The 26181-nt window shown below is 41.7% G+C and overlaps 3 protein-coding genes and 1 long non-coding RNA gene across 9 annotated transcripts; 1 reads left to right on the top strand and 3 right to left on the bottom strand.

Moving 5' to 3' along the window:
- Nucleotides 1-4291: 4291 nt before the first annotated feature.
- On the bottom strand, nt 4292-5968 carry LOC103982304 (uncharacterized). The gene is made up of 2 exons (XR_010512864.1): nt 5561-5968; nt 4292-5067 (listed from the first exon to the last, which is right to left on the bottom strand). It is a non-coding gene; the product is annotated as an uncharacterized LOC103982304 (long non-coding RNA).
- Nucleotides 5969-8490: 2522 nt separating this feature from the next.
- Nucleotides 8491-12069, top strand: LOC135672242 (receptor kinase-like protein Xa21). Its single transcript, XM_065180700.1, has 2 exons — nt 8491-11518; nt 11597-12069. The coding sequence occupies exons 1-2, from the start codon at nt 8626-8628 to the stop codon at nt 11953-11955; spliced, it is 3252 nt and encodes a 1083-aa protein (XP_065036772.1). The 5' UTR covers nt 8491-8625; the 3' UTR covers nt 11956-12069.
- Nucleotides 12070-12395: 326 nt separating this feature from the next.
- On the bottom strand, nt 12396-18027 carry LOC135671836 (protein IQ-DOMAIN 31-like). 6 transcript variants are annotated; one of them, XM_065180110.1, is made up of 8 exons: nt 17869-17982; nt 17320-17355; nt 17100-17227; nt 16053-16316; nt 15681-15884; nt 15082-15141; nt 13829-14843; nt 12396-12749 (listed from the first exon to the last, which is right to left on the bottom strand). In XM_065180110.1, the coding sequence occupies exons 2-8, from the start codon at nt 17330-17332 to the stop codon at nt 12718-12720; spliced, it is 1716 nt and encodes a 571-aa protein (XP_065036182.1). In that variant the 5' UTR covers nt 17333-17355; nt 17869-17982; the 3' UTR covers nt 12396-12717. The 6 variants fall into 6 exon arrangements, with proteins under 6 accessions (XP_065036182.1, XP_065036181.1, XP_065036187.1 ...); XM_065180109.1 differs by lacking the exon at nt 12396-12749 and having other exon boundaries at nt 12792-14843; nt 17869-17985; XM_065180115.1 differs by lacking the exons at nt 12396-12749; nt 17320-17355 and having other exon boundaries at nt 12792-14843; nt 17100-17215; nt 17869-18011.
- Nucleotides 18028-18859: 832 nt separating this feature from the next.
- Nucleotides 18860-22134, bottom strand: LOC135672241 (probable sulfate transporter 3.4). Its single transcript, XM_065180699.1, has 13 exons — nt 21796-22134; nt 21560-21608; nt 21221-21425; nt 20927-21098; nt 20776-20841; nt 20423-20536; nt 20223-20339; nt 20013-20139; nt 19650-19936; nt 19388-19578; nt 19224-19309; nt 19060-19136; nt 18860-18991 (listed from the first exon to the last, which is right to left on the bottom strand). The coding sequence occupies exons 1-13, from the start codon at nt 22132-22134 to the stop codon at nt 18860-18862; spliced, it is 1962 nt and encodes a 653-aa protein (XP_065036771.1).
- Nucleotides 22135-26181: the final 4047 nt, after the last annotated feature.

The raw sequence follows: 26181 nt of genomic DNA, 5'->3' as shown, positions 1-26181 counted from the left end.
CTTTTTATTAGATTTGTTGAAAGATTTCAGTCTAAAAAAATATGTTAAGATGGGTGAGGTCAGGTCATGGTTGAGAGGATCCTGCTCGATCCATCGTTTTGCACTAAGGTTCCCTCGGTGCCGAGGCAAGGGGGTGCGCTCTAGCCTTGTATGCTTTTGAGACTCTTCGTATCTCTATGCCACTATTACCTCAATAACTATATATTAGTTGACTCTTTGCAGTATCTTGAGCATCATTATTGATTCTCTCTCATGAATGTTTGGATTAGAATTGCTAAGTGAGTGTCCGTAACTCCTCTAGCCTCATTGGTGAATCTGGTGGCGAACTTTACCAATAGCTTGCCCTTCGCCCGTCGGATGCCAAGGAGGGGCGATAGTTAGGCATCGAGAGCAGACATTCTTCACAAAGTACTCCTTAAACTCTTTTACAAGTTGAGTAAAAGAATTCATCTAGAGGGGATTTAGGCTAGTGTACCACTCTCGGATTGTTCCCCTATGGGTTGTGGGGAAAGCTCAGTATATCAAGGCATTGGATATGCCATAGAATACCATCTAAGTGGGAAACATTGCCACATATTCCATCAGATTAGTACCTCCATCAAAGACTTCCAAATTGGGGAGTTGGAAGCTCAAGGGAATATACTCCTTTTGTATCTATCTTTCATCATGCGAAACTCACAATGCATGTCCTCCGAGCACTAGTCTATTTATTGAAGTAATGCATGTAGAGTATATTCAGAGTTTGTTGATTGATCCATAGACTTAGAGAGCATCGACTATGAATAGTGCGATCTATTAAATTTGATGATTAGGGATCTAGGGACCCCCTCGATTAGGGCATCGATGGGCCAAGGCAGCTCGACGACCACTTGAGCTTGGGTTGACCAAGGAAGTTTTACGGGAGTCTAGGGTCTCATTGGCTACCGGGGAGGGGCTATATCATCCCTACTGAGCCAATTGAAAAAGTATGAGAATGATTGACTATATCATCCCTATTAATGTATAAACTAGTTATGTGAGGTTTAGGAAGACCTTGCCATCGCCACAAGGGTGAGAAGCAAAGGTCATTAAACAACCACCACATAGGAGTTTGGGTAGAGGTAGAGGCATTGTGCATCGAGAGTATCAACTACTGGCCTCTCTACGTGGAAGTATTATGGGTTAGTGATGGGGCATCCTCGCTCGAATGCTCTTAATGGGAGTTGGTGGTGTGGTGCTCCTATGATTTTTCTAACATCAAAATAATAAAAAAATACTGATAACACCTCTATCAACCAGACTCAATCTTGAGTCGTGTGTACAAGAGTCTAGAAAGAGAGTTGAGGAGATAAATTAGGTATTTAATGATGGCTGACTTGTAAGAAAACTAATGTCAAGTTGGGGTACCTGACTTGATCTTTTCAATGCTTAAGTTAGGGTCAAAGTGAAAAGTGGAGTCATAGGTAAATAATAACTGACCTAAGTAACAATGAATTAATGGGCTTTATACAAGGGTAGGTTTGAAAAAATATTCTGTAATAAGGGTATAATATTCTCTTTGGGTCCTATTGCCACGTCTCTTGGGTCCCATCTCTTATACTGATCAGGCAACCATATGGTGATCTACGACTCAGGGGCAAACTCTCCTCCTATTATTCCTTTAACTGGATCTACTCTAATAAAAAAAAGAAGAGGTACATAGATCAAAATTTACTATTCATCCGAGGACTATATACTAAGATCTATAACAAAGGTATTGGGGGAGAAGCATAAAAAATGATTTGACTAATTTTGTGTCAAGTGAAAACTGAACTCCAAAGTACCTACTATGAATTTTTTTTCTAGATTGCCTAAGATATTAAATAACTATGAATATATTTGGGTGATTATTGATCGATTTATTAAATCTATATATTTTTCCTATTAATAAATGATATTCACCAGATAGATTAGTAATATTATATACGAGAGAAATTATTCAATTGTATAGAATTCTAGTTAGCATTATGTTTGATAGAGATATGAGGTTCACATCAAAGTTTTGAGCAAATTTATAAAAAAATCTAGAGATTTAATTAAAATTTAGTATACCTTTTTTCCCTTAGACAGATGGACAATATAAGAGAACAATTCAAACTTGATGGTAGTTAGGACCTTGGTGGTAGTTGGAAAGTATATTCATATGATCAAATTTACTTATAATAATAATAATAATTCTACTACTTATATGGCTCCGTTTGAGGTTTTGTACGAGAGAAAATATATATCACATGTTTATTAGGATGAGATTGGAGAAAGAAAACTTCTTGGATCACAATCGATTCAAAAGAATGCTGAAATTATAAAAAATATTTATTAAAGACTATTGTTAGCTACAAAAGACTTATGCTGACTAAAAGAGAAGGCACTTATAATTAAAAATAGAAACCATGTCAAAGTGTCACCCACTAAATGTGTGATAAAGTTTGTTAAAAAGGGTAAATTAACTCCTAGATTTATTCATCCTTTTGAAATTTTGGAAAGGAATAGATCTCTAACCCCTCGATTGGCATTGCCTCCGGCACTCATACGCGTATATGATATGTTTCATATTTTTATGCTTTGAAAACATATTAGAAACCATCTCATGTTATTTATGACCAATATTTGAGTCAATAGATGATTTTACCTTTTCAAAGTAATCGATTAAGTTATTAAAAGAAAAAGGAACATGTCTTAAGGAACAAAACTATGTCTCTCATAAACGTTGACCAAGAAGCCACTTGGGAGAGAGAATCAAATTTAGGACCAAAATTTTTTTTTAAGGGAGAGGATATAATCCCCTAAATGTCTTAAATTTGGAATAATTTTAAAATTAAATAAAAATAGAAATATTTTATCTTAAAGGGTATATTCTATCCTTTTTTTTTAACTAAATTTGATAAGAGAATTTCTAAATCTAAATAAACACATTTAAGTTTAGTAAAAAAATAAATTTAGATTAATTAAATATTAATTTTAAAATTTTAATTAGAGACCTAACCAACCTATTAAGATTCTCTCATCCTCTTCAATATATATGGATAGATTATACTTGTTAGTGAGACGACTCGATCCAAATAGAAAGACATGAGACGTCAACAAATAGGTAAGTTGCTTCGTCCTCTCCTAATTTAATAATTTTTATTTTAATATTAAAGATAAATAATCTATTTTAGGATCAGTATAAATTTTCTAAAATTCTTTTATTACTTGTGTCAATGGAAAGTAATACATGAAATATAAGGTTATAAATTATTTAACAACCCAACTATATACTATAAATCTGATTATACTGTTTGATCTAACTTAATGTTAATTTTTTAAGGCTGCTTCTGTATTTTAAATTGTTTAACAAAATTTTTAACACGGATTTATAAGTTCTTTATTATTTTAATTCATGATAAATCGTTTTAGGATTTAAAAATCATGTTTATGTCTATTTAAATTATTATGCATGTTTCTTGCTCGACGTTCAGAGAGACCTTTTACGAAATAAAGCCTGATTCTTTAGAACAAACCCTGGGCTTATAACAATTTTGTGATTAGCGAGGTAGATGATTTGATTTTGTATAACTTTTGATTAGTTCAAGGTTGCTCCTCTTATTCACTTATAGATTGATTCACCCTGCATTTCATCTTGACATGACTCTTGTGTTTGAGTTGACCAATTCCACGTGTTTTGATCTTTTCAATTCACGCGTACTTTTGAAGTCAATCTTCTTTAATTTTCTCTTTTGTTGACTAAGACTTTTTATTCTAATGTATTTTTCCAATAAATTTCCAAAAGAAAAATTATATTCTCTTATATATATATAAATATATATTCGATCACTCTATAGTCCTACAAATTATTCATGTTTATAATTTTCAAATAAAAATACATAAAAATAAGATAAATTTATTATCAAATATATGTACAAGCAAATAAAAACGACAAACGATTCATTGACAAAGATATTATATGTATACAATAATCACCCATGAGAATATGATCAAACGAAAAAATAATAATAATCCCACAATGACATGAGGTGAGGCCTGACAAGCTAGGGATACTCGTAGCACCGAGCTTTGCGATGAGGTTGGTGAAGACAACACGAGACAATACTAATGGTTTTGTCCTTCACTTACGTTAATTCATAAAGTTATCTCATGTGCAAAAGATTCCATCAAAGTAATAAATGTCATTATTAAAAATAAAATAAATCATAATGATTTTGAAACTATGAGGATCCAATATAATTTTTTTTAAAAATAAAAATCACAACACTAAAGAGACCTAAGAGAAAAATATGTAATTAGCTCATAGATAGCTTTATTGAATTATATATTCCAAGTGTGATCGTTATGTAAAATGCAGCGACTAAGTATATTACATGCTCAGTGCAAGCTGCATAGCAGAGCGATCAAGAATACTAAATGCCCGGTGCACAGCATTAGACTTTCTCTTCGGGAGAGAGCTCATTGGTTTTGGCAAGAGAATAAGCATGATCGACGACACCACCGTCCTCCGTCTCCCGATATATGAACAGCCCATAAAACCCACCCACGGCGACGGATCCCGACAATAGCCAGACGACGACAGCCAGTACCAGAGGCATTATCTCCGCCACCCGCCACGAGAACGCGAGGATGAGAGCCGTCGAGAGGGCCCAAACCGGGAACTTGAGTCGCTCCCTCCCCTCCAGTGGCAGCTGTTCCATCTTCTTGAGGCAAAAGAGGAGCATCATCAAGTCAGAGTAGGCGAACACCACGAAGGCCAGCGTCGGGGGATCGTGGCGCGATCGGTAGGCGACGTCCGCCGAATTGACGGTGAGGAACAGGAGGGCGATGATGGTAAGGAAATTGAAGCCATTGGCATCAGCCTCCGGCGGTGGTGATGCTGGTTGCTGCTCTGGCTCGCGCTCTGTCTTCTTTTCCGAAACTGGTAGCTCCATGGTGACCCGTGTCTTGTTTTCCGACGCTGGTAGTTCCATGGTGACCCGTGTCTTGTTTTCCGACGCTGGTAGTTCCATGGTTGGCATACATATATGCATATATATACTATTCCGGTCAACGCAACTTGAACTTCCAGGAAGGAAGGAAGTCAACATTTTTCCGAACGCGTGACGATATTCCAACAAGAAGTAACCACGAAACAATCGAAATTAGCCACACGGAGGAGATTCAAACAACGAGTTTTAGCAGTAGACGAAGTCCAAGACACGGCGCAAGACCAAGACGAAGTCCAACGAGTTTTATAAAGAACATACTTCTTTATGAGATTAAGAAAAAGGATCCAGAAACCCTAAGGCGAAATTGCTTGTGCCGTCCATGGGGAAGCAGAGCGAGATTTCTTGTACAGGCGAAATTACTTGTCCGACATTAAGAAAACCTCAAAGAGGGCAATTTTTTTGGGTATAACATGAATCTTTTCGCTAGGTCTAGATAAACATACCGTAGATCGGAGAAAAGGGGAAGCGAATCATACGACTGTGACGCCCTAACGATGATCCCAAACGCAACTAGGGTTTATTGAGATACCAACAGAGACGAAGAGGAAGAGGAGGACTGGCCGCACCTTGGTTGGGGCGTTACACGCACGCTGATCGTCCGCAAAAAGGCCTCTCTAAATGTCGGGAGGAGAAATAGACGATAAAGAAGAAGAACCTGGATGCTTGTAACAGAGTCACGGCGGATCCGAGGGGTACGACCGGTGATGCAAGGAGGAAGAGGACGTCCACAGGCGCCCGGCGATGACGCGAAGAAGAGAGGGAGAGAGGAAGGCGGCGAAGAGGAATATAGAGAGTCGACGATCTCACGAGACTCCCACCCGATTATGAGGTATCGGATAACGACTCCAACATCATCATCAGATCCGAACCGATTCAGATATCGAGGCTTCGGATTCGGGCGAAGAGGAATATAGAGTCGACGATCTCACAAGACTCCCACCCTATTAAGAGGTATCGGATAACAACTCCAACATCATCATCAGATCTGAACCGATTCAGATATCGAGGCTTCGGATTCGGGCGAAGAGGAATATAGAGTCGACGATCTCATAAGACTCCCACCCTATTATGAGGTATCGGATAACGACTCCAACATCATCATTAGATCTGAACCGATTCAGATATCGAGGCTTCGGATTCGGGTGAAGAGGAATATAGAGTCGACGATCTCACAAGACTCCCACCCTATTATGAGGTATCGGATAACGACTCCAACATCATCATCAGATCCGAACCGATTCAGATATCGAGGCTTCGGATTCGGGCGAAGATAATCAAATAAAATAACCATATCGGACTTGCTTCGTACCCGATCCAGTAAGAAATCGGGTTTTTTTGCTTCTTTGGATGAGCTCGGAATTAATCCCAAAGTAGCTTTAGGTACATAGTTTTTTGTTCCAAAGAGAGAGCGCAATTAGTCGCGGATGATACACTTTAAGCTCAAACCATGATATGCACTTTCGACCTCATATTTCTTATACAATATTGTCCATACACACAAGTATTTACTTTTCATACACGAGTATCAATTTAGTACATTTATTCTTATTTTCCAAACCATCAAGCAAACATAGTGGAAATCTCTCTTTCTCTTTTTTATTCGATGAAAAAAAAATAATTTTTTAATCTTCACATACATACATAGATATATATTTTTGTGTCAGGGACAACGACGTCGTCCACCATATCCATAGTAACCTCCACATTCTGGCGGATATCTGTAGGCATTTGGATTGTGCGAAGTTTGATTCATTGCGTCCTCTGCACAGATGCAAAACCATTGAGAAATCAAGAAGCAAAAAAATCCATGGTTCCTAACAACAATATCAAACTATTCTTTTATCTCATTTTGGATCTCCTCCGGGAACTACGAATCATTATGCAACCAAGTCTAGAGGTGAAGCTATTAAGCATGTACACTAAAAGAAAAAGGGGAGAAGAAACCAATTGGTGATACGAAATAGGATCGATAATTCGGGTTCTGCGTAATCTTCGATCACTTTATCCTCATCCACCATCTTTGGACGATGACTACGGCGAGAAGATGAGTGTTTACTTACTTGGGGTAACATCGTGAGCCAAGTTTCTGGCAGCAAACGCCGGAGCGGCGACGAGGAGGAGCGAGACGAGAAGCAGGAACAGGAACAAGCGTACACAGCGTGCCATCCTCTTCCTTCGCTGCCTCAGGGTTTGTTGAACTTTAATCCTCAGGCAGCAGTGGCATTTATAGGTAGGCAGGCAGCTGATGGGCTTCATTTCATAAACATTTTCTTAATATTATGTATAGTGTTTTTCTTAAACCATTGATCTTAGCATATAAACTGATTGTTTGTATTCTAATGGAAAATGCAACCTTGGAATGACTGAATCAACCCGAAGACTTCGATCCTGCAGCCTCCACCTCTGACTTACATATTATATTCATGTAAACATTTCGAGGAAGTAAGTTAGATCGGTCGATTGTGAACGTGGTCCAGCTGCATGGAGTTGAGAGTGTCAAAGTAATTCCAAAACAAGTCAGTGGTACTCCGACAGAAGAGAATAATTAAGATAGTCTAAGGAATGAAGCTGTCTCATTCATTATGGCTTGCTTGACAACATTTTGATTGATGAACATATTAATCAAAGATAATCTAATTAATACCAAGCCAAAATTGATGCAAAGATCCGCATCACCTCGCCAGTTATTTGTTGTCTCATAGGAAGAAGAAGAAGAAGAAGAACGTATGGAGAAGGGAAGTGCTACCCGAGGCTTTCATGAGACTTTTGACGCTGCAGTCAAGAAACCTCCTCTCTCTCTCTCTCTCTCTCTCTCTCTCTCTTTCTTTCTCTCTATTTCCCAAGAAAAGTAGCGTTATTCAACCTGGAAACCTGCAATCGACGGAGAAGAATACAGTTGATGATAATTAACAAGCATCAAATGGATGTTCTATATGCTACATTCAGGGAAGAAGCCACTTAATTCAAGTCAAGTCAAACTAAGTGCATGATAATTCATAGTATGCTATGAAAACTAGACCTCGTAAGCTAATTTGTCTGTTTCTGCAAGTCCACGCTCCACACAACGTATTATCACGTCTACTTGAGCTACTGATCCCTATCAATCATTTACGAGTTCATGCACATATGTGAGAATCTCTTGAGGCCACCCATCAATGATACTTGGCTTTGTTTTATTTCTCCTGTTCAAAGAGAATCTCTTGAGGCCTTGACCAGATGGACATGCCCATCTTCTTACTCCATTCTCTCAAGGAAAAATAAAATGTAATCAATCTGCTTTGCGAGTTCTATGCTCAAACAACACTCATCAACTATAACCCATAATATCCCACTGACAAACGTTTGGAATAATAAGAACATTTTATAAGAACAAGTGGCGTTGACTAAGCTTGTTAAGAACAAATGAGTGATTGGATTAGTCTTAACTGTTTCACCCACACTTCCATTCCATGGTCACGTTCTCCATTGCTCTGTAGTCAGAACCATAACTCGTTCTTTGATTGCTCGCCCGATATCTCTGTATAAAAACAAGTGGATGTTTTCTTCTCCTTCGAATTCAACTCAATAGCTCGTCCCTTTGCTTAGCCGTAGCCGTTGAACTCAGTTTGCTTCCACGGGAAGTACCAATCAAATGGTGCTTCAAACACTCATCCTTTTAGCTTGCATGGCCGCATCGACGCACCAGTCCTTCCTCGCTTCTGACTCCGCGTCCAACTCGACGTCCTCCGCCGACGACGACGTGCTCGCTCTCCTGTCGTTCAAGTCTCTGCTATCCGATCCCGGCTCGGCACTGTCCTCGTGGAACAACCACACGTCTCATGTCTGCGACTGGCACGGTGTGAGATGCAGAGATGGCCGGAGAGTCACAGCCTTGAGGCTGGTCTCGCTCGGCCTCGCCGGTCCCATATCGCCCACCATAGCCAACCTCACTTCCCTCAGGAACCTCCACCTCGGAGACAACCAGTTCAATGGAAGCATCCCACCTGAGCTGGGAAACTTGGGTCGGCTGGCGAATCTTAACTTCAGCTATAATTCTCTCTCAGGTGAAATCCCAGCCACGCTATCTCGCTGTTCCAGACTCCGGACCATCAGGATCGATGACAACAATCTCGAGGGAAAGCTCCCTGCGAGCCTCGCTCGATGCTCCAACCTCAGCGTCATTTGTTTGTCAGGGAACCGCCTCGTCGGAGACATTCCTGCAGAGTATGGATCGCTTTCAGAACTTTTATGGCTCTACCTTAATGGCAACAACCTTACAGGAGCCATTCCAGCAAGCCTGGGGAGCAGCTCCTCTTCTCTCACCCAGATCATGCTGTCCAATAACAGTCTCACCGGAAAGATTCCACCTTCTCTTGGCAACCTGTCGTCCCTCACCCACCTCTACCTCTCCAGCAACAACTTGGTAGGAAGCATACCGCCATCGCTAGGCAACTGCTTGAATCTAACCTATCTTTATCTAAGAACAAACAGCTTGGAGGGGAATATACCAGAAAGCCTGGGCAGCCTCACCAGCTTAAGAGTTCTTGATCTTTCCGTCAACAAGTTATCCGGTACGATCCCTCCATCTGTGTACAATCTATCGAGGCTCGGTTCTTTGAACCTCGGGATAAACCAGCTCGTAGGAACCATTTCGCCTGATATAGGCCATGCTCTTCCGGGACTCGAATACCTTATCCTTCAGGGGAATAGATTGGAAGGTTCAATACCACGATCATTAGTCAATGCTTCTGAACTCTACTATCTTGATCTTTCTTTGAACAATTTCAATGGAGTTGTCCCAGCAGATTTGGGTCAGCATCATAATCTAGCCGTCCTGAACCTCGAGGGGAATCGGTTCAAGGCAAGGGATGCCACGGATTGGAGCTTCCTTGCGTCTCTGTCTAACTGCACAGAGCTTACATGGCTGTTTCTGTCCGACAATGATCTTGCTGGCAGATTTCCTGCATCTGTAGCGAACCTCTCTGCGCAACTCGAGTGGTTGTCTTTAGCAGGGCTTCAGATATCAGGGGCCATTCCGCCGGAGATAGAGAAACTCCGTGGCTTGCAGCAGCTTGATCTCAATGGAAACCTTCTGAACGGCAGCATCCCTAGAGAGATTGGATCCCTTCGCAACTTGACTCGATTATACTTGTTTGGGAACAAGCTCTCCGGCCCCATTCCTGAGTCACTGGGGAACCACACGCAGCTAGAAGTACTCAACTTGGGAGACAATCGATTGCAAGGAGGCATACCGCGAAGCTTTATCAACTTCAAGCAGTTGAACGAGCTGAATCTTTCTCGTAACCAGCTCGGTGGCGCCATTCCCGGAGAGGTCGTCAGCATTACTTCTCTCACAAAGGTGCTTGATCTGTCTCATAATTCTCTGGTCGGTCCCATTCCAAGTGACATCCAGAAGCTGAGGCTCCTCGTTCTGCTCGACGTTTCTGAAAACAAGCTTTCTGGCCAAATTCCTAGTGGTCTTGGAGGCTGCGAGACCTTGAACTACCTTTACATGCAAGGTAACTTCTTCCAGAGTACCATACCTTCGCAATTGAGCAACTTGAGAAGCCTTCAGAGGCTCGATGTTTCGCGTAATGAACTATCTGGCCAAATCCCCGAATTCTTGGCTGGTATCAGCAGTCTCCAATATCTCAACCTTTCCTTCAACGATTTCGATGGTCCGGTTCCAACAGAAGGTGCCTTCGCCAACGCCAGCGAAGTTTTCGTCGATGGGAATCCCAAGCTTTGCGGGGGTCATCCGGCGTTACGCCTTCCACCATGCCCTGTCGACTCTTCTAACAAAAGTAGAATGAGAAGTGTCGCAATAGGACTCGCCAGCTTGATCCCCTGCTTTATTGTTCTCTCCATCATCATTCTCATGTGGAAGACGGCGTCGAGCAAGAGATCTCCGCTCGAATCTTCTCCGAGAGATCAGTTCAAAATGGTGTCTTACGCAGAGCTGCACAAGGCGACCGACGGGTTTTCTTCCGCCAATTTAATTGGCACCGGTAGCTTCAGCTGTGTGTACAAAGGAACTCTGGAAGGCTACGAGAAGGGAGTTGCAGTAAAGGTACTGAACCTGGAGCAGAAAGGAGCTCTGAAGAGTTATCTGGCAGAATGCGAGGCCCTGAGAAGCATCCGGCACCGGAACCTCGTCAAGATCCTCACTTGCTGCTCCACCATCGACCGCAGCGGAAATGATTTCAAAGCTCTCGTGTTCGAGTACGTGCCCAACGGGAGTCTAGATGATTGGTTGCACCCAACGGTTGGCTCGAATCGTGAGACGAAGCAACTGAGCCTTGACGAAAGACTGTGCATAGCGATCGATGTCGCGTCTGCGTTGGAGTACCTGCATCGTCACCATGGCCAAACGCCAATCGTTCACTGTGATGTGAAGCCGAGCAACGTTCTTATCGACGACGACATGGCTGCCCACTTGGGTGACTATGGGTTGACGAAGTTCCTCGCCGAGTGCAACGCTGCATCAACGGGGAATCCCAGTTATTCCCTCGCATTGAGAGGATCCATAGGTTACATACCTCCAGGTACTAATATCTTGGTTTCTACTTTTCACATCTGCTTGCGCACGTACCGATACAACCGTGTTTGATCTTTTGCTGTAGAGTACGGGATCGGAGGGGAAGTTTCCGCGCATGGAGACGTGTACAGCTACGGAATACTTGTGCTGGAGATGGTGACAGGGAAGAGGCCTACCGACGATATGTTCAGGGACGGTCGATCGCTTCGCAGCTTCGTCGAGGCGGCGGCCTTCCCTGACAGAGTAGTGGAAATCGTGGATCCTGCGATACGATCGGCCTTGGAAGGTAACGATCGCGCAGCGAATTGTGTGGTCTCCATGGTCGAAGTTGGCCTGCTCTGCTCGAAAGGAACACCGCAAGCACGGTTGGACGCGGAGAGTGTCACGACCAAGCTGGTCGCGATCAGAAGTGCGTACCTTGGGTTGGGATATGGCGAAGTGTGATGATAATGGAATCTAGGCATTGTCATGGAGGGGAAGATTTTTCTTATGACGACTATATGTACATAAGTGTATACATCAAGGACAAAGAAAGCGTCGTGTAGTTGACCTGTGTCATATCATGAGCTCCTTTTCCTGGCTCTGGTGGAATTTGTGTCACGACGAGTGATGGAAGCGGTTGCTGTGGCTGGCTTTACCCGCGAACCATCCACACGACCCTGGAAAAGAAAAAGGAAGGAAGGAGATGCACACATCCACCACATAGAAGAAATTGGATCTGATAATGTTATAAAATGAGTTTTTGTGTCAGCAGCATCGATCAATAAACGTTATAAAATACTGGATGAGAAATCTTATGAGAATGTTACAGCTCTGCCTCATCTGATGAGAAATCTTTTGGGATGCAATATCAGAACAAATTGGAAGAGGATTCGTACAAGATGTTGATGAAGGAAGGCATTTATGATAAACGGGTATATTTCATTGTTTTGCGACAACTCTTAACATAAACAAAACGATAACAATCGGACCAAGCAAAACCACGCCACACACAAAAAGGGACTGAAGCTGTACATCCCACCGTAACATGATTTCCAACATACGAAAGAGACAAAGAGGAACAATATGCACGCCACACCGGTAATGATCCAACTTAGCTAAGGAGGATTGCAGCACAACTTACTCCATAAAACAAACAGTAAGGGTGTGTAAGACTGTAGCCAAACTTATCCGCTTTGAAGAATTTAAATTACCACTCTGACAATGTCACCTCCTCCATCCCACTTGAATCGACTTCTCTGTGGTTTTGAGGAAATTAGACAAAACAACATTGTCAAAATCAGAGTCAAATCTGGATCAAATTTTAGAGGGAAGAGGCAAAAACAAGGAGATGAAAGAGTAAATATCAAAATAAAAATAAGAAAAGAATCTTCAAGTTACGGTTTTAATCTAATAATACAGCATTTGACATCCAGTAAATTCGATATGGTGCCAACATACCTTTTATCAAGAAATTAAGAAAACCATATTGATGACATATCAACCAATGTGTTCTGGTTAAAGTGATAAAATTACCAAACATTAACTACTGGCATTTAAAACCTTGCTCCATGGAACAAATCAATAGGAAGGATGTGTTGGTAAACATATAACATTGACCCCCCCACTAACTAATTATGATAAAGCTTGGTTATGTGCAACGTATGTGTTAAAAAATGGTTTCCCACCTTTTGAAAGAAAGTAGGTGCTGTCTTTTAATCGGAAAAGGAATAAAATGAAACGCATGGACAAAATTTTGGTTGGCAGCATTGATAATGCCCTCAAGTGCATGATGTCAAAGCCTCACTACAGAAACCAGGTGCGTTAGAAGACTCAAAAAGACATAGTAGGATCACCAGATTTCTTTCTTACTTGGGGTAAGTGTGGATGTCTACTTATTCGCACCAGTACATTCAGAACAACACAGGATCTCCCGTTCTGCATTCCAAAGATGTGTTGGGATAAAATCATTAGGAATAGTTTGTTTTGGTATGATCAGATTTTTCATCCTTCAATCCCTAATCCACCAAATACAGTGTACTGATCAGAGCCTTGGACCATTTTTTAGCAGAAGATGGAGGGATGACAAGTATGAAGGACTGTGGTGATTTAAGGATGTACAATATTTAAAAGATGAAGGTTGGAGTGGTCAAAGGATGAATGACGATGGAAAATGGTCAGATAACAAAGTGTGGTGGCCGAAAATCATAGGACGGTGGTGGTTGGGAGATGAAAGGTGATAGAAGTTAATGATAGACAGGTCACTGTAAAAATTTAGTACCTAGACAAGAAGATCAACACCACAATATATATGAGCAGAATGATAGACAGGTCATACCACTACCATCTCTTGATGATGTAAAGGATCTGTCATTTCTAATTCCATCCTTGCAGCTTGCTTGGATCAACTTATGTGCACGTGATGATTGCAAGTTTAACTTTCCATTCGTGGAAGTTGGCAGAGAATGACGTCGAGGCATATTATATCTTTCTGCAGAATCAGATCCAACCCTCGGTGAAACTTGTCCTCTTAGCTTTGCCTTAGCTGATTCAGTAGTTGCCATATAGCTTGGTAATCTTGGAGCATTTTGCGAGGCATTCTCTGCAAAAGGTTCTGGCTTTGGTGGGAAAGAAGCCCTTCTCTTGCTACTCTTCTGGATCTCATTGCTAGTTGGCTCATCTTTCAAGCTTAACTCTCCATCACAGTTAGAAATACTCTCTTCTTTGCAGATTTCTTCTGGGCTATGCGGTTTGATCGCAGTACTGTCATCTATTACTGCATTCTTAGGCCCACCTGATGCAACGGACTTTACAGCAGCAACTATTTCAAGCTTACTGTCAATAGACACTACACTATCTTTTTTTATCTTCATTGAAGAATGCTCATTAGACACTTGTGGAGCATCAGATAGTGAGTTTGTCACCTTTCTCGGAGTGCAAGTTGGTTTCTGATTTTCAGATTCTGGCTTTTCAGCAGGCTCTTTTTTAGAATTGGATACCTTTCTCAAACTACGCTTGACCTTTTCAATTTCAGATTGTGGATTTTCTACCACAGAGTCAGCAGGAGGGCTTAGCATTTTCCTCGTAACACGTTTATGCCTTTCTGATTCAGTCATGACATCAACCTTTGCAGCCACATTTTTATGAACATTTGATTTTAATCTGACAGATTCACTTTCCACAGCACTACTGCATCTCACCCAAGATTTCACATTGACAGACTTTTTTGATTGAGGAAGTGGATACCAAAATTGTGAGGATGTCCAGCGCTCCAGCCAACTGAAGACTGAATTTGGTTCCACTGGATCATAATGAATCTGAACAGGCTTTGTAACAGGCAGAGCTGAGAGTAGCTGTGGAAAGGCAAATAAGTTATTTGCTTGTAAAACTAGACAGTAAACCTGGACAACAGATGGGCATTGGCTCACATGAACATAAAGTGCATGAATATCTTGAAAACTGTGCTTTCCATTCCCAGAATATTGATCTTAAGTATAAGAAGCAAATCAATGTGTTTGGAGAATGTTAAAGAATTGATTCGCAGAACGTTATCATATTATTGTAATACTAAAAGATTCATAGTTTACCTACCTTGCAAACAAATTGATTCGCAGACAGCTGCATCTTCGAGAAATCCAACTTCTTATCATCCTACAAAAGAAAATCAACATACCTAAAAGAAATAAGATGATAAACCATGAAAGTATAGTTCAGCCCGAGTGAACATCACATATCGAATTCATGTAGAAAAACTTCGTTGCTAAATGGCCAAACCTTTCAGAGAATAAAAACTACTACCACCACCACACCATTTCAGCAGAAATGTTTCATTAATATTCACAATACAATCCCCATTGCATATACAACATGCACACATGTCAACCAGTCAGAGGAATTCTCTGAGACAAAAGAATCTCACAGTATGTGGAAAAAAGAGTTATCCCTCAACAGGAAAGAAACCAGAAATGACTCATTCTCAATGGATTATCATGACCAATCTCACAAAGTGTTCATCTTCTTGTCAGAATAGAGCAGTCAGATACTAGAGTTTATCAATAATTGAAACACTACCAGACAGCAAATAATTAAAATGAAAGCATATGTGGGAATTTACGGAATAAACAAGACACTTTATAAGTTAAAAAACATAAAATAATTTTTTGAGATCATTTCTGTCATTAGATGCTTACCACACTCTTCATTTGAGGATACTTTGTTCTGACTTCAAGGCCAATACCTGAAAGCCTGACTCTCTGACCGCGAACAAGAGCTTGAAATCTGACAATACCCCACATGCAATGCAGGGTGGTAACTGCTTGACGCCTCACTAGGTGCCCACGAATTAGAGCCTGCAGTCTTATGATGCCCTTCAATGCACAGAACACCCTCCGTGACTGCACATAAATACAAACACTCTCTTCCTTGAATTCTCCTGTGTGTTATTTAGTGTGCATATAGAACCCATTTTTAAGAAATTAAATGAAGAATAAAATGGTCCCAATAATAGTATATGATGCCAATGTTACCAAAGAAGATGCAAACACTATTTCCACAAGAATTACCTGATAACCCCTGAAGGCAGCTTGAACTTTTGTAGCAGCACGCTCTTCCAAGGCTTTGGCTCGATTACTTGAAGCTTGATGTACAACAATTTCTTGGCTCTCCACCCTAACTGCTCCAGTAACTAAAGTGGAATCTGTCCTATTTTCTGATGATGGACCACTTGAATTGTTGCTTACAAGAACTGGTTGAGTAATCACCAGAGATTTCATTGTGACATGAGATGGTTCTCCCCCAGAAAAATGCTCTTTATCAACACCAGGTTTCTTCAAAAAATACAAATGAGGATCAGAAGATCAATTAGTGATGAAGCACTCAAATATAATAGATTTATAAGATTCCCTGTCGTACTTAATGCATTATAATAACTTTGGAAGTAAACAAAGATTAAATGGTCAATTTAAAGAAATAAGCGAGGAAAACTTTAAATGCAACCCCTCTAACTTATAGACATATCTTCAGTTATTTCCAAAAAAATTTGGAAGAAGAATTTACTTTTTTGAAAATCTTTTTTGAAAATCTTGACTTTACCTTGGATGACTATGATTTGAGCTAGTTCAAAGAGATGTAATGAGAAATAACCTATCCTAATTCATGGTATTGGTGGGGTTGGTCGTGTGTATGGTTTAGGAGATTAACACGTCCAAGGTCACCTTACTCGATAACCATGTACCATACTATCCCCTCCATTTTGTTGGAAGCAACCCCTTGAATTGTCTTAACTGAAAATAATATGAAAAGACAGATACTCAGATTTCTGCACATAGGCAGTGCAACAATATATATTGTGCTTGATGATATACCGAATTTCACAGTGATGTAAAAGGAAATGCATCAATTAAAGTAGTGATGTTATAAAAGGAAATATTCCTTAAGTCAGTGCAGGGATTTGGAAAGACATTTATACTTGAATACATCAACATTCTCTACTACCAGGCAAAACTTCCACAGGAAGATAGCCAACCATGTAATCAGTAAACAAGTCCATCGCACACCGAATAGAAAATTAATATGTTCAATAATTAACCAATAGATTCTCAATTCCATACCAAACCATCTTTCCCTTTTGAAGTATGAGATCTAGATGATCTCTTTCCAAAAATAACTGCTTTAATCCACTTTGCAGGAGATTTTCCCATCACAGAAATCTTTAGATGCTGTTCCCCTAAACTCGCAACTGCAGAGAAATTGCACAGTAACTTTAAGACAAAGGAAAAAAAAATCCAATCATGTTATAAGAAATACAAAATTGATCTCATCAGTACATACTAGCTTTGAACATGTCACATGTAGATAATTTTAATCCTGTTTCGAAGGGAGCATCAATCCATCATATTATTTTGAAGGACGTGGAAATGTATCAGCTCATTTACAAAATATACTAAAACAGCAAAGAGATTTCAACGCGCAGATTTAGTTGGGAATCAAACCTCGAAAGGAACATCTAAGCATAAAATAATGGTACGGGGACTACCCCACATGAACATAAAAATAACAAAACCAAAAGGAAACTTAAACCTCAGTGACACAAACATAAAACCCTAATCTCCTCCTGCATCAGAGCACGAACACAGAACCCTAACATGCATGTCCATCAGGATCAATCTACAACGAGAATCCTCGCACCGAATTCCACAGGCGCAAAACCAAACTCATAACCAATAATCACCAGCGAAAAATATCTCAGAACGCGCAAGAAGTGGCTCAAGCTACCGATCCCCAGCTCCAAGTCCAATGTTCCTCGTAAGAAATCAAAACCAGGAGAAAAGATTCACATCGAAACGTAAAAGATGAAGATCAAGAGGATCCGAAGCTCACCGAGGAAATCAATTCAAGATCAGAGGCACATTTCGCAGATCTATGAGCAGATGAACACCCCCGCGACTGCGTTGCGGAAAAGGCAAGCGAAGAAGGGTTGGTGAGCGAAAGAGCGAACAAGTGAGCGAGAGATGGTACGAAATAAGACCAAAAGCCAAAGAAGACTACAAGATAGAAGGCGGTGTTATCGGTAAAGGAAAGACGCCGTTAGAGTACATCAAAAACGGCGTAAATGTGACCGCTTCCAGGTTGTGCGACTCAGCTGCATCGTCCCAATCAGCGTTCAGGGTAGATGACTACCAAACCTTTTGAACGACCAACCAATGAAAGTAATTTTACGATCGAACCATTCTGAACCCTGTTTGATATTTACATGAAATCCTCGTTCTTTTTGGACTTCCAGTGTGCTGATAGGCCACTTAACCCCCGGCTGTCACGGTCTTTAGATTTCATCCTAAATATACACCCTCATATGCATCAGTTATTTACGGTTCCGCCCTCACCTTTTACAGTATGAGAGTCCATCCCTGGCGTCCGATGGTTCTCTGATGGATATCAGCCGTCCGTTCTACGGTCCACCGAATTAGCCGGGCCTGGGGTCAGTCACGTGGTCGAATCATGGCCCGGACGAGCCATGATTGCCGGGTGTCGGGTGCAGACCCGAGTAATTGTGATGTTGCATGAAGTTTCCCGGGTGGTCAATGATATCAGCGTTGTCACACTGTTATCGCCCACAGACAGTTCAAGTTCAGAGAGATTGACTGATACTTTGCTTTCGTATTAATGGAAGAAACATACAACAGCCTAGAGTGAGCCTCTCTGACAGGCCACCAATCTAACAAACATGTTTTATTCTTCTAGCTAATTTGTTCTGGTTTGTATGTTTCAAAATTTCTTCTGAGCAGAGCTCAGATGAGGAGACAATGGCCATTGTTAGGGTTCAGATCACAAGCAGCTGGCATAATGTTCATCACCTCACGGTCCTGCTAGCTCAAATTTTGTATGAGGTTGAAGCAATGGCCTCTTCGACCGTCATGTAGAAGCATTCTGGTCCAAAGAGCTCCCAAGCCCCCGAGTGAGACAGCTTCTGTGACACTTCCCCAACAGGATTTGCTAGCACCAGCTGCAATTTTTGTAGACAGGTTACACATGGTTAAGTGGATATGATGACGACGATGATGATGGTGTTACCTCGAGAGATCTTCTGTCAAGTGTCCTCTTCAGTTCTTTGAGCGATTCAATGCCGCTTATGTCGATATTCGTCACAGCTGTGCCAATTTGGTAGCTCATGATCAGTGTACAAACACTAGATTGAAGTTTCTCTGGTAAATTTTGAGCGCTTCACCGCCACTTACCAGCCATGTCTAGTATGATGCATTTGAGGGGGCTCTCGTTCGAGTTAGTAATCCTCTCTTCTTCTTCTCGAATCCATCTCAGGATCCTGCACGCCAATTGCTGCATCAGGGAACAGGTGTTGTTGCAGACGGTGGCAACTCTTTGAACTCACGCCTAAACTAACCTTTCTTGCAGATACACCGAATTGGTGAAGTAGACAGGGGACTCGATGCCAAGGATTAGAAACGAAGGCATCCTTTTGGCATCTTTGTACTGTGCCAGATCTCTGTAGCTGTTTGTTCCCGGGATGTTCCCCATGACCGCAATGTTCGGCCGAGTGGCATGAAACAGAATCTTGAGAACCGATATGCCCACCTGCCGAACAAATGGGAACGCTTCTTTTGGTTTCCGCAAGCAGAGATTGCTGTCGAGCGAAGAGCGCTTACCGAAATGCCGAGGCCTATCGGCACCGAGAGGAGGAGAACCCCGAGGAAGGCAGTCATGCAAGCCAGGAAGTCAAACTTGTCCACCTTCCACAGCAGTATTGCACCTCGGACGTCGATGAGGCCGATCACCGCCGATATGATGATCGCCGACAAGATGACGTTGGGGGTGTAGTGGAACAGCGGCATGAGAAGTAGCATGGTGAAGAGCACCACAGACGCCATGATTATGTTGGTTGCTGCTGTTTTGCAACCGGCGTTGAAGTTAACGGCGGATCGAGCGAACCCACCTGCATCATTCAGCAGGAGCTTCCATGATCAACTCCGCATGCTTCTTGCTATGTGTTTCTGCTTCTTCGATCTTACCGCTAGTGACATAGCATGAGACACATGAGCCGGCCAAGTTCATGGATCCTACGGCCACCATCTCTTTGTTACCATCGATCTGATAGTTCTTCATGGAAGCAAATGTCCTCCCCACGGCAATTCCTTCCTGTGTATCCATGGTAAGCCTCAGCTTGTTAGTTTGGAGAGAATTAATGGATGATCCATTGATCTAAAGGTTCAGAGTGATACCGTGAGAGCCAAGAGCCCAGACACTATTCCCGTTTTGAGAGCAAGACTCGAGTGAGGGCCTTTGAAGTGCAGCATGCTCACTGAAGAAGGATTCACCCCTTCCGGTAAATACCCAATCTGTTTCACATCGATAACTTAGAACAACGAGAACTAATAACTCTCTACCTATATCTATACATATTTAAGAAGATGACTCTTACTGTTGAGATGCCTTTCTCATGGGATCTGAAGACGTAGGAGATGATAGTGGATATGATCACTGAGGTTAGAGGAGCTGCTGCCGATACCCAGAAGAGCTTGGGTCTGACAGTGCTCTGATCCATGTGAGTTCAGTCAGTTCAGATTGCATAAACGACTCAATAATGCACAGAAAGCAACAAGCAGAATCGAAGGCATCGATGCCGGTGTTTTGCAAGACTAAGAACATTACTATTAACACCCCACACAAAGTGGCTTATATAATCACTGCCTGGTTTTGGTCATCAGCATCCTCTTCAGGAATTCATTTTAATGAAAGAGGTGTATCGATTACTGGGATGGATTGACAACTTACTATGTGTCTTGCCGTCAGTAGGAGAACCAGGAATGAGAGACCCATAACTACTGCTTGCCATGACCACTGCTCGGACAGATAAATATAAGTTGATCAAACAGTAGAATCTTAGTAATCTATCATCCAAATCTTCCAAAAATCCTTTTGTTACCTCTTTCCTATTGTCGAAAACAGATTTCAGGACTGGAATGATTGCCATCTTGGTAGTGAAGTGCACTATTCCAAGCAGCCCTTTCAGCTGTTGAAGCGAAACGAGGACGGCCGCGCCGCCCATAAATCCAGTCAACGTTGGTTTCGATAGAAAATCGATTATGAAGCCCAACCTACAGAAAACAAGTAGCGATTCTGAGATTGTGTTAGGAGAAACTTCGACTGTATCTACGCCGCAAACCCCAAGAATTAGATGTAATCGGAGCAAAAGTAATGTGGTTTTATTGTGTTTTACCTCAGCAAACCCAAGCCGGCTTGGAAGACACCAGCAAAGAAAGTAGCAGTGAAAGCTACTTCAAGGTATTCTTTGGTGTCCTCAGGAGAGACCACATCTCTCAGCATGGATCCCATCACTAGGGATGCAATTGATAAGGGGCCACAAGCAAGATCTCTTGAGCTCCCGAGAACAGAATAAATCAGTGGTGGCACGAAACTGGAGTCTGCAAGGTCCAATTCGATCTAAGGTCAGTGGTATTCTCCATTACGGTGGCAATGCAAGAAAACGCGAATGGCTTAAGCTTTTTTTATCGTGTTGCAGTCGATGAGTTCCGAGAAGTGTAGAAATTGGACTCACAAAGGCCAATTATCGGAGGCAGACCTGCGAGCTTAGCGTAGCTAATTCCCTGTCGCAGAAAACAGATAGATAGAAAGAGTTACGAGTTACAAAAATTCGAGTTTCCTTTCCAAATCCATTTCCTAACTTCATGAAAAGATGCGAGTAAAGACATGATCAGCAACAGAGCTTTTTATCGAATAGACACAGTCACTTCTACTACCATGAAAAGAGAAAGAGTCGCGTGCAGGTCATACTTGTGGGATAGCCAAACTAGCAATGGTGATGCCTGCGACCGCGTCGGACTTGAGAAGCTTGAGGTTGTAGTGAGCACCCCAGTCGAAGATGGGAAAGAAGTACTGGAGAGCTAGAACCACCTTCTTGAAGAAAGGCTTGTTCTTGAAACGATGGAGCGGATCATCGGGGAAGAAGACCTCGCTCAGACTATGCCTGAAAGAACGAAGGCCAGTCCTATCTTGTAGCACGGCTACCTTGTGGACCTCCATGTCCATCATGTCTGGTGTTGGCATGCGGGGAGATGCTTCAAGGTCGGTATCATCTGCGAAACACTCCACTCTTTTAGAGCTTGCAACCATGTCTGGAGGGGAGAAGGAAAACAAATCAAGAGATCACCCCCGGAAGTGGAACGAAATATGTTACTTATAGATTGAAGGGGATCGATGTGGGTGATGGGAATATATGTGTGCTCATTATTACATTTTTCTCCACGAAGTGATCAAGAAAAGACTTGAGTAATCGGCGGAAAATGGAGGACATGTAGAATATTACTGTATGCACCCTTACCAACGAGATCAATATCGTGCATGTACTTACTGAACACCCATAGCCATGTCTTCTCTGTAAACCATGCTTCTCATCAGAATCAGAGAGCAGTTCTCGGTTGCAACAGAAGAAACACATCGGTTCATTGTAGGTATTCATGTGGAGAATCGACACTGCTCTTCACACAATCATGTCATGATTTTGGTTATTGTACTTTTTCGGATGATCCTTGATGAATCATGGGTCTCATTTGATACAAGCCAATGCTAATGTATTTTACCATATTCTCCTTCTCAATCTAATCTTCGATCGACTCTCAAGTAGATTCTCAAGTTCATGGACGGAAAGGAAAGAAGCCAGAGCGTTTCTACGTGACTCCTTTCACAAGCAGAAAAAAGAAAAAGGCCATAAAGTAAAAACATCAGTCGTCTTCTTCACTTCCTACCTTAACTCCACGCAAATGCCGCATGCGTGCACAGAGACGCAAATGAACGACAACAAAGCGTTTCTAAGCAACTCCTTTCACGAGCATAAAAAAGAAAAGGTCATAAAGCAAAACCTCATTCGTCTCCTTCGCTTCCTACCTTAACTCCACGCCAATGCTGCATGCATGCAACAAAGCGTTTCTAAGCAACTCCTTTCACAAGCATAAAAAAGAAAAGGCCATAAAGCAAAACCTCATTCGTCTCCTTCGCTTCCTACCTTAACTCCACGCCAATGCTGCATGCATGCAACAAAGCGTTTCTAAGCAACTCCTTTCACAAGCATAAAAAAGAAAAGGCCATAAAGCAAAACCTCATTCGTCTCCTTCGCCTCCTACCTTAACTCCACGTCAATGCTTCATGCATGCATGCAACATTGGCGTGGAGTTATGGTCTTTTCTTTTTTATGCATGCATGCAACATTGGCGTGGAGTTAAGGTAGGAAGCGAAGGAGACGAATGAGGTTTGGATTTATGTTTTTTTCTTTTTTATGCATGCATGCAACATTGGCGTGGAGTTAAGGTAAAAAGCGAAGGAGACGAATGAGGTTTTGTTTTATGACCTTTTCCTTTTTATGCTCGTGAAAGGAGTTGCTTAGAAACGCTTTGTTGTCGTTCATTTGCGTCTAATGCATGCATGCTTCCAGGTTAGCATACCTTTAGCAACGTAAACCTAAAAGCAGAAGCTTCGCTGCAGATGCCGTCGACGCTTCCTTTGGTCGCAGGACAACTGGCCGGGGATGCGTTCGGTACGAGAACTGGAAAGCAGGAGGTGGAGAGATATAGAGGGAGAAGAAAGGGGAAGAAAACGAGAAGAAAAAGGCATTGCTATTGCACCGGGTGGTGGAAACGGATAGGATTCCGAGGTACGCGGCGAGGGGTAATCGGTGAAGGACGGGCACGCAGCTCACACTGGAATTAACCTTTCAAATCTCCAGCTTCAATGGCTGCCGTTGCTCCGGCCATCGCCCTCACCTCCCGTCTTCTCTTCTCTCAACCATTGCAGGAATCCGACCATGTGGCCCGTCTCCATCCATCCGATTCGACGGTGCAGCTTTCATTGGCTCATCCTTGGCCACCGTTGGATCACAATCCTCAATAATAAATATAAATACATTCGTATATATTTCTCAAAAGAATAAATAGTTCCATATTATTTCTCTAAAAATATTGAATAGAGTTTGTATAGTATCCCTCAATATTCCAACTCTTAAAATATTTAAAAAATAGAGTAAGTTTGTACATCTTATTTTGGAGGTTTTATATCATAATTATTGTGTTTTTATCTTTATGATTTCCATAACATAAAACCAAAAGAATGGAAAAAAAAGGGAACCATTGGATCACATGGGCCCCGATGTATGAATATATATGTATATACATATAAGTGTATATATATATATATATATATATATATATATATATATATATATATATATATATATATGTATGTATATATACATATGTATATATATATATATACATACATATATATATATATATATAAATATATATACATATATACATATGTATACATGATAGGTTATTTCCCATAGTGTTATTTATGACACTGTTACGTGCTTATCAGAAACATGCAAATGTGAAAGTTTTAGTTCACTTCCAGAAAAAATTCCAAACAACAGACCATATCACTGGATTCATCAGTACATTATGCACTGGTTAATTATGTCCGAGTTCTAACCAATATAGAATAGGTTACATTTCTGGTAAAAGAGAGCAGCCATTGTTAACACACACGGAAGAAGATAGAGAGGCAAGTCAAAAATAACTAAATAGTCTAATTAAAATAGATCAACAGCTAATAGATAGAACTCACCCGTGACTAATCTGCCAATCCACAAAAACTACTAAAATTCGACCAAAGCTTTTAACAAGGAAACATAGCGGTAATCAACAATTTCACCTTTATCTATAGAATAGTTGCAAGTTCACAAACAACAACAGAAGTGAGAAACAAGGAATTCATTGAACAACCACAAGAAGTATAATATTCATGCAAAAAAAGAAGAAGAAACATATTTTTTTTATATTTGGAAAAGTAACAGGTTCCAATCTTTCCCGCAATATGATGGAGAGACCTCAATAAAATAGCATTCCCTGCGGTTGTCGCGGGACAAGGCACTTCCAGTATTTCTCATAAGCCATTCTATCGGGAAACACGGAAAACAAAGAATGGCAACTCCGAAAAGAACACGTAAACCTGACGAAACCCTAAGCTGACCCCGCACCGTCAAGAACCGATCTGACAAAGGGTAGGGAAAGATCGTACCTTCCTGGACCTCCTCCCCCGCCGCCCTCTCCCCGAACACCTGCGAGAATTTCCCACTCAAGCGGCTGCGACAGTCCAGGGGACAAGTCCTCGGCGCCGCTCCCCTTCATCTTACTCCCAGAATTCCCGCGAGATCGGCCCTCTACACCAGTGGCATCAGCGATCCGGGCAGCTCAGATGCGTCCAATTCGGATCCAGTCTCCTCCATGAAGATCTCCAGCGATTGGCAAGTCCACAGCGGCGATCCACACGTTAGAGAGAAAGAAATCTAGAAACAAAAGCGAAGAACCGCTATCTCGCTCGCTCTCGCTCTTCTTCTTTCGCCCTAACGAGGCCAAGTGTGCCTTCTTTTTCCCTTCTCTATCAAGCTCTCAATCATTCACATGGAAACACAGACCGATCTCCTCTTTTATGAAGTGGATGAAAGCCCAGTCCAGTATAGAATAAGGCCGACTTCATCGGGCCCTAGAAGTTGCCGTTACCACCGTATTTCGATCGACTTGCCAATATCATTTTTCACCCTTTTTTCTTATTTATTGAGGAAATTGGCATTCGCTTAAAAACCGTTGTATGTACGTATGCACGTATTATGTTTCCCTCATACCAAATCAAACGAAATAGTTCCCATCCAATCATGTCCGTCGAAAGCCCAAATTGAGCCCATTTAGTTAGTAATCGGTCCATTCCCAGCCCGAGTCGACAATCAATGGTAGTTACAGACATACCTCAAACCAAATCAAGAAAGATAAAAGAGTGTAGTTTGGGTTCAGAAACTTTGACCACATCCAAATTTATATACCATGAAATTGGTGTGCACACAGTCTCAGATCCAAAATTGCATTGTGTATCAACCCGAAATTGTCCGAAACAGTTCCTTTGACCGACTGCAAAAGTGATGACGACGTGGGTGTCGGAAGGATAAGGGATGGGCAAGCAAACTCCGCGTTAACACCACTCGCATGGCTGTCCGTTTGACTTCTGCATGCATGCGTTGACCCTGGAATCAGGAAGTCGAGGACCGTGGGCTGACGACATTTCCCGACGCTGCATCTTCTTCTGCTGCTAACGGAGGCTCGCCGACATCGAGGA

Source organism: Musa acuminata, chromosome BXJ1-4 (genome assembly GCF_036884655.1).
Source record: "Musa acuminata AAA Group cultivar baxijiao chromosome BXJ1-4, Cavendish_Baxijiao_AAA, whole genome shotgun sequence".
NCBI classification, from domain to species: Eukaryota; Viridiplantae; Streptophyta; class Magnoliopsida; order Zingiberales; family Musaceae; genus Musa; species Musa acuminata.
This window is presented reverse-complemented; position numbering and strand designations above follow the sequence as displayed.

Coding starts and splice junctions, on each gene's coding strand:
- LOC135672242 (XM_065180700.1), top strand. CDS start 8,626: ATGGTGCTTCAAACACTCATCCTTTTAGCTTGCATGGCCGCATCGACG. Junction 11,519..11,596: donor CATAGGTTACATACCTCCAG/GTACTAATATCT, acceptor CTTTTGCTGTAG/AGTACGGGATCGGAGGGGAA.
- LOC135671836 (XM_065180109.1), bottom strand. Junction 16,317..17,099: donor CAAAAGGGAAAGATGGTTTG/GTATGGAATTGA, acceptor TATTTTTTGAAG/AAACCTGGTGTTGATAAAGA. Junction 15,885..16,052: donor CTGCCTTCAGGGGTTATCAG/GTAATTCTTGTG, acceptor ATTTATGTGCAG/TCACGGAGGGTGTTCTGTGC.
- LOC135672241 (XM_065180699.1), bottom strand. CDS start 22,134: ATGGTTGCAAGCTCTAAAAGAGTGGAGTGTTTCGCAGATGATACCGAC. Junction 20,842..20,926: donor TTTTCGACAATAGGAAAGAG/GTAACAAAAGGA, acceptor CTGTCCGAGCAG/TGGTCATGGCAAGCAGTAGT. Junction 20,537..20,775: donor TACTGACGGCAAGACACATA/GTAAGTTGTCAA, acceptor CACATGGATCAG/AGCACTGTCAGACCCAAGCT.